This window comes from Lissotriton vulgaris, chromosome 9, assembly GCF_964263255.1.
Source record: "Lissotriton vulgaris chromosome 9, aLisVul1.2, whole genome shotgun sequence".
NCBI classification, from domain to species: domain Eukaryota; kingdom Metazoa; phylum Chordata; class Amphibia; order Caudata; family Salamandridae; genus Lissotriton; species Lissotriton vulgaris.
In genome coordinates this window covers 414,857,395-414,869,947 of record NC_141697.1, presented here as the reverse complement: position 1 = coordinate 414,869,947, position 12,553 = coordinate 414,857,395, and the positions used below count along the sequence as shown (strand labels likewise).

The window sequence follows — 12,553 nt, the reverse complement described above, 5'->3', positions numbered from 1 at the left end:
GAAGTAAGAGGCCTCTTGTTTGAAACTAGAAAATAGAAGAAAATTACAATGAAGAGTTAACTTAATCAAGATATAAAATCTAAAATTAAATATAAATAAGTTTGCAAATTATATGCAACTGTATCGGTTGTAGTATAGTCGTGCCTATTCACATGTACCAACAAAATGCTTACACAAAATGTTTACCTTATAAACACTAATGCAATCAAATGACCCTCACCATATTAGTTGGGATTTTCCCAAAATAGTTTAAGGAAAAATTAAAAGAATCTAGCACTACAGAACTATGCAAGCCTTTATGAAACCACGCATAAAATAGAACGATCATCAGTTTTAGGAACGCACACTTTTGTTTCTGTTTCTGGCCAGAGAATAGAGCAGCTGGATGAACTAGAGAATCGTTGGAGGCAGAAGTAGACTGAAATGTTTGAACAAACTGCAGGGATTTATTTGGTGACTGATTTGAGTGATGCAATATTGTAAAACAATGTAAAAAAGAAAATGAACAAACTGCATCTTTTGAATTGTTTAATATTAATTTCTAAAATTAGAAATATCACTATTTTCTTAAATGAAAATGACTAGTGTGATGGCCCATTTTCCCCCAATCAATGAATTACATTTATACAATTTATACAAGGTTGATTGCAACTGGAAACAACAATATTAAAATTAATGTTTAATAGATACAAATTATATTTTCTCTGCACAACACAGTATTTTAGGAGTTTGTAGGCCCCTTTCAAAATAGTTTTGTATTAGCATTAAACTATTTAAGTGCAAACATTGTTTTTATAATATAAAATCTGATTGCAGCATCCATCTTCCTGAATTACAGTTTCAAGCCAGAAAGTAATCACTTTCTTCATCACAAGTGCATTCCAGGTTATCTTTTAACCACTTCTGGTAAAATAAAATCAGTGCAAGATATACAATAATGAAATACTAATTTGTACAACCATCTAACTTACTGGGAATTTTCAAAAACATACTATTTTACTATAGAGATATATATACATGTATATATATTATTTTACATATATATATATACACATATAGCTATATCAATTTATATACATATATATGGTCAAATTATATTAAACTTTAAAAGTAGAAAGCAAAGAAACATGTTTTTTTTCTAATGGTTTACTGTAATACCAAGGATCTTTTTTTTAAATTAAAATAAAGATTTGTATTTTGGTTCGCAGCCTAGAAATAGAATGAAATAAGAAACCACCTTCGTAATGCCTTTGTGAAGTTCTATTCAATTCATGTAACTCAAAATATGCACTCTGGGTGTATATACTTTGATGCTCTCTGGCTGAAGAAAACGTCCTGGTCCCATAGTCATTACGTCTTTCTCGTAGTGAATGTTTCACTAGCAGTAGTGTGGTGGCTATACTACAGTTCCACTTGGAGAATTGGCTTGGTTTTGGGATGGCAATAAACCCTGCAAACAAAGCAGTTTATATTAATCCAGCAAATGAACTCAACATTGTTTAACACAACATTCCACTTATAAGAATAGATTTACCATTTATTCAAAAGGTTATTTAAACTTAATTTATTAGTGTAGACTAAAACGTCTGAGTTCCTGACAATATTGTCACCAATGTTAGATTAAAAGAACTGCCTTTATTCACCTGCAATAAACGTCTGTTAAAAGGGGAAAATAAAATATTGCACTTTACTCTTCAATAAAATGTATTTCAAAGAAACCTTTATTGTCAAAAAGCTTATATGTAATTTGGCTATACAAGCACTGCATTCAAACTCAAAAAGCGAGCATACAATTCTTACTGTTGTAATCAGTGCTCTGGTCAGTTCATTTCAGGCACCTATTCTTTTTGCACTCATTCGTAAAATACTGAATAGAGTAAATGCTCAATCTGTAATTTACTTTTTATTAGATGTACCATGGCTGTTAGGACCATGTTAATAGATGGTCCAAGCTAAATATCAGAATTTGTACCAAGTAAGAAAAGGCACCAAAAAAGGAGTTAAATATATGAATAAACTATTCATTTCATGTGAATGGTTATTTATGTTCAAAATGGTATTAATGCATAGAGAAATACTATTCTTCCTAGCCACTTAAATCATCCATGTTCATTTTAGATAAACGTTTTGCAACTTGAAGATTCTACACAAAGAGTAACATGGTCATAGAAATGACAAAAAGGCACTATACAAATGCTGGTAACACATCAAGCTCCAAGATGCACAATTTAGTAAAACAACTGTTTTGTTATGGAAAAACACAGCTAACAAACTGCAAGCTTGTGTGAAACTAAATCTAGTATGTTGCTTTCAAATACATAAAACTTTTTATGTTATTTAAGGTTAGCTGAAATTGTGCAATATGCATTGAAGTATTTTATTTTACCATCATTTAATAATCTTCCTCAATGTAGTCATTTGCCTTTATGTTTAGAATTAAGAAATAAAAGTAAGTGTAAAATAGGTCACCAAATTCTTATTTAGTACTGTGTACAATTGAATAAAAAAAAAAGCAATCATCTAAGACTTTGCTCTTCAACATTTCCAATTTAGTTTATATGTAAAGGAAAACATATTAAAAGAGGTTGTGTTGAGAGCTTTGCTTTGAGTTTCTGTTTTGAAAACTTCCATAGAGGGGAGACAGGGAACATTCATATTTTCGAACAAATAAATGAGACCTCTTTTGTAGGGTTAAATGTAAAAGTGTAGAATTGCATTTCATTGTTAGTAGGGTTTCATTGCTGTAGGGTTCTACCTAGACTCCAAAGGAGAAAACTTAATCGGAGTAGAAAAAGTAAGAGCATATCAAATAATAAACATCAATAACTTCAAAAAGGTCCAGTCAATTTGTTAATATAGGATGGAAAATTATCAAACAGAATATTTTCAACCACTTGAAATAGGTGTACAGAACTATTTTAAGGTACTAGGTTAAAAAAATATTTATCATTTTATGACTTAACATTTTAAGCATCATAGCTCTTAACTACGTTTTAAGTTGCATTATTGCTGCTAAAAGCTCAGTGCAGATCAGTGCCCATCCAGTCTTGATCCAAGGAAAATAAATGTACTGACAATCCTATACGCCAGGCTCTGCTTCATATAACTTGGGCACCATGGTGTCAACCCAATAGCCCTTGTATACATTCTCCTGGGGTTGCGTTGTATCTTGTGTCTAATGCAGGCTCCTCAATGACTGCAGCATGTTCACCCGCACCTCTAAAAACCTTCAGCTATCTTCTCACCCTTTCTGTTCGCCCACATGTCTAAATCTTACACTTGTGCCCATGCTAGAATATCTCATGCCAAGCAGCTACTATGGAGCCTCAAGCATAAAGACAGCCAACAGCTATACATTGTCTTTATGAGCACTAGGCCTAGTGATGCAAACCAGTGGGGAATCTTTCTGTTCTTAGTTTTGGGAATAAACTCTAAAAGACATTGCTTAGGGACAACCTTCAGTCGGGCGTCCATCACCCCCTGTAATATAGCTACAACCTCATCCCGGAAACTATTCCCTGTAGCACATTCCTGTGTAAAGTGTACAAGTATGTGACTTCAGCCCAGGCTGCAATCCTTTTGGGGCAGATTTTTCTCAATTTCAAAGGATCAAGCATATGCAGTGAAGAAAGTTAAAAAGGTACTAGGTTAGCTGAAAAGAACATTGTAATAAACATTTTGATAGGTTTAATTCCAATGTTTCATACTTTATTCGACTACAAAAGAGAACAAAATGGAGAATAGAATATATATTTTTTAAGTCAAGTGTATTATGTAGTGCACTAAACAAAAGTTTAGTATGAGGCAAAAAGCATTGTTGCAGAAGAGATAAACATGTATAATGCGGACAATAAAAGTCTATTAAAAAGTGAGATCACATGGGTAACCCAATAACAATAGTTCATGCTTAGACTTTCTATGAAAAATGGGGTACAGCGGTCAAAGAATAACAATGCACAAAAGTAAAATGAGAAAAATAAGTGAATCCTCCTCTACTCAAAACCTAAAAAGTTGTCAATTTAATAACATTGTCCTTCAAAAATAAAATTTTTTTTTTTAAAAGGTTACCACTATGATGAACCGGAAACTGTTGTAACAATGTAATAAATTAGGAGAAAGAAATGTACCTTCATTCACAGAAAGATGTCACATCACATGCCAAGCTTCTGTAGTACAGGCAGTTGTAAACAACCACACGTTACTGACAGTTTAATTACAGCAATAGTATTATTAATCTATTGGTATTAATTTGTTTAATTATATATGCTGTAAACCTAATAAAGTGCTAACAGTGCTTTCCACACAAATTCAAATTTCACCCAAATGAGAGGTGAGTGGAGATTTAATTTTTATAATATCTAGAAAAGAGTATTCAGTTATTAAATATGGACTTAAAAGGGCTCTTGAATATATAGGACGTGATTGCACATGAAAAAACATTTAATGTGCAACTTAATGTGCAGAAAGAGAAAAAAACATCAATTAACATGCTTCATGAATAGTTACCACTTTCAAATTAGGCCACTTTGCAAAAAACAAAGTGTATTTGTGTTAAGATAATCACTGTAAAATAAAGTGACAATGTACATTTTATAGAGCCCCACACGTTAAAATTCTACTTTTTAACAACTTTGAGTCATTTTGCAGCGGTGGCGTTTTTTAGCTGAATTTGCAACCTGTCACAGGCAAGACAAGGAAGACTGTATTGCCATGCAAGTAAAAATGTTTTCAATCGCAAACATATTGGGGAATACCTTTTTACATTCTCACAAAACACAATGTAAACTGTTGAAATGTAGCCCGTCATACTGTGAGCTTGCAATGAACATTTGTTTATTACTAGGAAATGGGAATCCTAACTTCCAATTCTTAGAATAGATAAAATATTAAACTTTAATTTTGCATTTCAGTAAAATAGAAAATCTTTGCACTTATGCATTCAAGGAGGCATAACATTTTAGGGAGTCAACAAATGTTTACATGCCACCAGTTTTGAACTGTAATCAAGACTTCCTTCTTTATGAATTGTGGTAAATATCTGAAAAGTCAATTAGCCTTAACCACCACGAGCAACATTTATATACTACCACAAAGACCCTAAACAGACGTGGGCATAGATTTCTCATCTTATTATTTAGATGTACTTACCACATATACGACCGAAAAAGTTGACTGTTTAAAGTCAAGGAACATTTTCTCTACATTTCCCAATTGTCAAGGCAAAAAGGCAGACTTTTTGTACGTGTTAATTTAATTTCTCATTCGCTCTCATAAAGTGATCCACGGTATTACCTTGTCTTTCCTCCCACTGCTCCCCAGACTCCAAATTTCAGCCGCCTCTGACCAGCTTGTGCTGCTTCATGCCATTTCCACTTCCCCAGCCTCCTGCCCAGTTCATGGTTTTTGCCCTGTTGCCTGGCACATTACTTGCCCCATTTAAGTTTACTTTCCTCTTAGTTCCCCTTTTCTACTTCTCTATCACTCTTGAATGTACTCCAGTTTCTGCCTTCATCACCTGTTCACTTCTTTCTCTCTCACTGGGCTGCCTCCTATGCTGCGGACCCCTTACGTGTGTGTGTGTGTGTGTGTGTAATCATCAGTCACTGGAGGACTCCCATCTACAACCTATGCAGCAATATAGTGGACTCACTGCAATTATTTGTCATTCCTGTAGAGCAGACTGCTTTATAAATTGTTTCTCCATCTGGTCAATATTATGTTGGAGCTGCCAATTTTTGTGGTGATCATGAAAGTTTGATAGAAGTTACTCAATGATGAGTCTTCAAAAAAGACATTAAAACAAAGATTGCAGTGAGGGAGTGTAAATACATTTCCCTAGTAAATCTCCCTTTATTGGGCTCAAAAGTGGTCAAAATGGGCTGTGGTCAACATAAGTACGAGACACAGAGGAAGAGGTGCTCCAAATCCAGGGAACTCGAGTGAGCGGATTTCAGTCTCCAATGCTGCTGCGCATCAAAGGATCAGGTAGCTATGGCCTCCCCTTCATAGCCAAATCAACAATGAGTAGTTGGATGTCACTTTGAAAGGAGGGATGCATGAGAGGTGCTGACAATTCTGGGGAGGGTCCTGGAGAGTGCAGTTTAGTCACCAACATGGAAGTGAGTGTGTCAGGTAAGTGAAGCTCCTAGGAACTCCACAGTGAACCAGAAATGTTGGCATAATTCCAGAACAACTCTGGCTGGCAACACTAAGCGTTAAAGGGAGCAGTTAGGAAGCACTCTCGGGCCCTGAGCTGGAAGAAACATGGCCGGGGGTGGGTGAAGATTGAAATTCAGGTGACCAAAAAAAAAAATGGATCAGTGGAACTAGGGACAGGGCCAAGCTGTTCAGGCCTGTAGAGACTGCAAAAGTTAGGGGCCCTGAAAGTAAGGCGGCAATGGCCCTTAGGGACAAAAAGGATTTTTCCAACAATGATGCCAATGTAACAGGTTCCCTCTACAGACACTCAAAATTAGGGAGTGGACACTGGGATGGAAGGCCAACCCTGGGGGGGGGGGGGGGGGGGGAGGCAATTCATAATGGAAAGCCTTAACAATTTAACTGAAGGGTGCATCTGTGACCAGCACTGACTTGAGGATCTGTCACAGTGAAACATAGACTAAATCATTACTAAGATAAATGGTGAAACTACAGCCTCTGGTGCCAATTTGGCACAAGGTGTCTTTCCAAGATAAAACATTCAGAGAGCAGGCCACAATTGGAAAATGATGCTCAAAGCCTTAAAAATAAATGGATGAGAAACAAAATGCCAGTAGGGAAAAACACATTGACCTGTTGCCTGAAGTGTTCAAAAAGGCGTTACTTCTGGAAGCAATTGGCCTTGTGAGAGAAATCTGAAAAAGCAATTATAATCTCTACAAGGGGGCCAGGTTATAGAATAGTGGTGCTGTGCAGTCTCACACTTTAGCTGGGAAATCAAGATCAGAGTGTCATGGTGATGCTGAATATAATTAAATTTCAAGATGGTAAAGTGTTCATATTGCCAGAACTAAACCATATGACACCACTGAGAAAATACCAGGGAGGAAATGCCTACATCTATGGCTCCTAAATCATTGCTAACCATCCCCAGTCCGACCTGGGATGAGTTTCTAGCTCTGACAACAAAAGTCAAATCCGGCTCTCCGGATGATCCTTTACGACCCGCTCAATTCCGGGACCTTGCTGAATGTTGCTATCCTGCCCTACATGATCTCATCAACCTATCATTCAGTTCCGGCAGTGTTCCCAAGGCCTGGAAACAGGCTATGGTCATTCCGATCCTTAAGAAACCTACCCTCGACCCGACTAAACCAGAACACTACCGGCCCATTTCCCTTCTTCCCTGGCCAGCCAAGCTAGCGGAAGCTCATGCTAACCGCATTCTATCTGCTTACCTGCAAGAAATGAATCTACTGGATATTTCCCAGAACGGATTCCGTGCAGGTCATAGCACCGAAACAGCTCTCTTGGCTGTGGTGGAACATATTAGGAAGATGTTGGATCAGGGTCAGACGGCGGCACTGATCCTTTTGGATCTCAGTGCCGCCTTCGACACGGTGTCCCATCAGATTTTATTACATCGTCTGATGGAGGCTGGAGTCGGAGAGACGGCACTCGAGTGGTTCCGCTCTTTTCTTAAGGATCGAGGTTTTAAAGTGTCCACCCCTCCTTTTGTTTCTGCTTCACGTCCTATTCTTCAGGGTGTTCCCCAAGGTTCGGCTCTTAGCCCCACTTTATTTAATTTGTATGTTCAGCCTTTGGCGGAGGTAGCCCACAGCTTTGGTCTTTCCTTAGTGTCATACGCCGATGACACGCAGCTGGCGGTGGCACTAAATGGAGACTCCAACATGGACGCCTCCACCTTCCAGTCAGCGTTAAAAGCTGTCTCTGGCTGGATGGCGGACAACCGATTACAACTAAATGCCTCTAAGACCGAGGTCATTATTTTCGGTAAGGAAAGTGGTCTATGGGGAGATCAATGGTGGCCTACTGATCTTGGCCCTGTGCCTACCCCTGTGAGTGAAGTCAGAAACCTTGGGGTGTGGCTCGATGACAAGCTTTCATTTATTTCCCATACCAAACGCGTGGCTGGCGTATGTTTTGGTACTTTGCATGGTCTGAGACCCATTTTTAAATTTTTCGATGCTGAGACAAGACAGATTATGGTCCAGGCTCTGGTTCTTACCAGACTGGACTATGCCAATTCTCTGTTCTTGGGCTTAAATCAGGCCGAACTGTCCCGTCTTCAGAGGGTTCAGAACGCGGCTGCTAGGATGCTTGTCGGCCTCCCGAAATTTGTCTCAGCTCGCCAAACCATCCGGAATCTTCACTGGCTTCCGATTGAGCAAAGAGTTAAGTTTAAAGCCCTCTGCTTAACCTTTAAAATTCTCAACCTAGCCTCCCCTCTGATCCTTGCACAGACTATTCTGCACTATGCTCCTGCTAGAGCTCTTCGCTCTGTTGGACTGAATCTCGCCATAGTGCCCCGCTTTAAAAGGGCTAGAATGGGTGGTCGCTCGTTTTCAGTGCTGGCGGCTGCCCTTTGGAATTCTCTTCCAGCTCCACTCCGCTCAATCCCAGATCTGTTTCTTTTTAGGAAGACCCTGAAGACTTTTCTCTTCTCCACAGTCTAGTCTGTTTCCTGTCTAGCCTTCTTACTCGTGTTGTGTTATTCAGATCTCCAAGCGCCGGGACGCCTCTTAGCTGCGGCATCCGCGCGCTATATAAAAAATAGATAACATAACATAACATCTACAAACTACTGAAAAAGAAAGCATTTGAGCAAAGTTAAAGTTATGTAGGGTGACAAAATGCATGTCTTCACACAAGTAAATGTAGCCCATGTTTTTCTGGGGGAAAGCAGTGAGCGAATAGACTTGTATTCTGGGGCAGACACTAACTACCGTGACTTATTTTGGAATTAGTGCTTTAACTTTTATTTGTTTTATTTCTCCCCTGAATAGTGTAAAATAAGTAGGGTGGAGATTTACTTGTTAGATGGAGTGCCCTTTTGGGAAAATTCCATTAAACAGGTGAAACTTTTAAAAGATTCAGAACAGCCTGTGGCGATGTCCTACAGATGCCCTCCATATATATGTCACTGAAGCCCCACTGTTGCTGCCTTCGTTCTAATAGAGGATACATAGTTCTTATCTGGGGGAGTTGAGCCCCAAACCTTGCAGCAATGAGTGAGTGGAAATGCAATTCCTTGTTTTAGAGTTGCTAACATTTGCCCCACTTTAAGTGGCAAAAAGGCTATAGAAATAGTGGGATTCATTTTATTGTGAAAAAGCCTTCCACCTGAGCTTGAAAGAATACCCTAACTCAATCAAAAATGCAATCCAAAGATAATCATTGCGAAAAAACATGTATGCTGACCACCTAATTGCAGTGGAAACGTGTGTGAGGAGCACAGGCTGGAGAGCACAGACTTCCTGTGCGATGTTATGGCTACCAGTAAAACAATTCAATGAATGGCCACCCGTAAAACTGTTCCATAAACATCACAGTGGAAAGTCTGGTCTATCGGGCAAAACTCAAACCAACACTAACGAATTAAGGGTTTATTTTCACTGGACCGGTGGCTGAAAAGTTGACATTTTAATCTGTACAGCAGTCTCGGCTAAATGCTGAGTGAGCAATATGACAATTAAAGGAAAACACCATCACCTGAGCCAAGCAGCCAAAACTATGCTAATTGCGCTTTATTATGGAGCTTCACTTTTCTCAATGAAATACGTTAGCTGGCAAAGCATAATTACCCAAAAAAAGGTTCTTTGGTTCAGGGAAGAACGGGGAAAAAACAGATTACATTTAATGGCAGTACATGGAAAGTATATCAATCAAAACAAGGTCCCCTACGAGTCCAGTCCATCTGGGTGGTACCGATCCGTGAGTGATTTGTACTATAAAACTCACCGTTCAGGAAATCCTGAAGGCATGCTTCATCATAGAGTTTTCATGATAGAGTGTAATAAATCCACGGCAGGCTTCAACCCGATCTATTTCAGGGCGCACTTACAGATGTTCAAGGAATCCTAACAGTAAATGGTTAAAAGGCTGCCTGAGCCACACCTGCAACAAACTTTTTTATACGACTATTGCCTTGGCACAGTAAAAAACAAATGCGAACACTGTGTGGCCTAATTACCCAAGTATCCTTCCACACGGTTTACATTGTTCAGCCTTCCGAAAAGATAGTGAGGCTTTCGTCAGGAGCAGAATTTCAAGAATCCCTATGGATTGCCTAATCCTTTCCAAGTCAAACAAGTGGTGATTTACCCCATCTCGCACATCATACTTCCATGCATACCATGCATAGACTTTATGCTTATGTCCCGACTGGCTACATCATCAGTGGATATTTTTGGAGAGAGAAGAACAATTACCACACTATGTTATGCTATTTTACATCGTATATATCTACACAGACCACTTGTCTCTTGATTAAACCTTCCACCAAACACCTGTGTATAGGGTCACACTGCACACGCTATAGGTGAATATAGCTACGGTCTCCTAATGAATCCTAATGGACAAGTTACTTACCTTCGGTAACGCCTTATTTGGTAGAGAAATGACCTAGCTGCAAATTCCTTACCTTCGAATTTCCAAGGCGTCAGACTGGTTCCAGAAAATTTGTCTGTGTGCAATACACTTGCGTGCTGGTAGGAGGCTGCAGTCGGCTCTGCCATTGTGATGTCTGCGGCACCTATAAAGGTGCCACCTCAGCACACAGACGTCCGTTACCTTCATGACTTTCCACGCCAGAAGCACAAAACCATGATGTGCACTGACATTGTTGTGTTATAAACAACTATGGACTGAAAAGGGAAAGCCATGAACCTAACCTGTCCGCAATTTGGAGAAGATGGATGGGTCGCTAAGGAATCTTCAGTTAGATCAAGTCTCTACCATTATAAGCCTTAGCTCCGGTAGAATGAGCCCTCTGGAGGCTGCTTTTTGGCCAGAGCACATCAGATTTTAATGTAAAGGACTACCCAAAAAATGTGTCTGTTTCTGCACCCCAAAACCCTTCTTCACTCTCACAAACCCCATGAAGAGTTGGTCATCCACCCGGAAATCCATTGTGAGGTCAAGGTAGAATACGAACGCTCTTTTTGGGTTAAGTGGGTGGAGTTGGTCCTCTTCTTTAGAGGGGTGCGGAGGAGCGTAGAAAGTGGACAAGGTGACAGATTGCCTAATGTGGAACGGTGTTACCACTTTCGGTAAGAAAGATGCCCTAGTGCCAAGAACCAACTTATCAGGGAAAATGGTCAGGTAAGGAGGAGGCTTAGATGACAGAGCCTGCAATTCGCTCACCATCCTGGCAGAAGTTATGGCCATTATAAAGGATGCTTTAATGGTAAGTAGCTGGAGGGGGCAATTGCACAGAGGTTCGAATGGAGCACACATTTGGAAAGAGAATCAAATTAAGGTCCCACTGAGGCATGATGAAAGCGGCACCATGAAAGAGGCACATGGAAACTTAGTACAAGCCCCTTTGAAATCTATTTACAATAGAGGATTTCAATAAAGAGGGTTGGTCTGGCAGTCTCAAGAAGGTGAACAGGGCAGATAGGTACAGTTTGAGAGTGCCCACAGCAGAGCCTTGCTGGGCAAGGGTCAAAAAAAGGACTAAAAGAGGAACACTAGATCTTATTATACAATATTTTACAAATGTATGCCACCAGCCAGCATACTCCTTCTCAGTAGAGGGATGCTTGGCTGTCAAAATAACATTCCGAGTGGCGGGCATCGGAGGCACCGCCCTGGTCTGGCTGTCCTCCTTTCTAAGCGGACGCACCCAGGCAGTTCGCCAGGGAGACTTCTGGGCTGAACCACGGAAGGTAGTGTGCGGGGTTCCCCAGGGCTCCTCCCTTTCCCCCCTACTGTTTAATTTGTATATAGCCCCCCTCATCTTTGCTCTCCAACAGATGGAGGTCTCCGTATACAATTATGCGGATGACCTCCAGCTCATTTTTTCCCTGTCTCACTCCCCGGACTCCAAATCCAAATTCCAATCCACCATGCTCTTCATCCGGGACTGGATGAATCACAACCACCTGAAACTAAATCCAGATAAGACAGAGCTTGTTCTGACAGGTGGTTGCTCCAGTCCCTGGTCCCCCCTCTTCTGGCCCTCCTCACTTGGTCCCCCCCCACCCCCTACCTCCTCCGTCAAAACCCTGGGCATAAAAATCAATGATTTATTTTTATTTATTTTATTTATTTTAGCATTTGTAATGCGCACAGATACCCACAAAGGGTTTCCCGGCGCCAGGACTCCGAAAACCAGCAAACACAGAAAGCAAAGCGACCAGAGGCCACCACTATTTATTTGTTGAAAAGCCAGGTTTGAACGCTTTTTTTAAAGCTGGCAAAGTTTTCCTCCTTTCGTATAGCTGGGGGAAGGGAGTTCCAGAGGACTGGTCCCAGATAGGAAAAGGATCTCCCTCCCACTCTGGCCAGTTTAAATCTGGGTACCACAAAGTTTGCTGCATTAGAGGAACGGAGGTTACGTGCAGGAGAGTAGAGCCTAACTAATTTT

The 12,553-nt window shown here is 40.1% G+C and overlaps 1 protein-coding gene across 1 annotated transcript in view; it reads right to left on the bottom strand.

Moving 5' to 3' along the window:
• Nucleotides 1–521: 521 nt before the first annotated feature.
• Nucleotides 522–12,553, bottom strand: part of WDR20 (WD repeat domain 20) — a 263,372-nt gene continuing 251,340 nt past the window's right edge. The window contains exon 4 of the mRNA XM_086937827.1: nucleotides 522–1,450. Coding sequence (XP_086793953.1) covers nucleotides 1,397–1,450 — 54 coding nt within the window. The 3' untranslated portion in view covers nucleotides 522–1,396. The remainder of the gene's footprint in view (nucleotides 1,451–12,553) is intronic.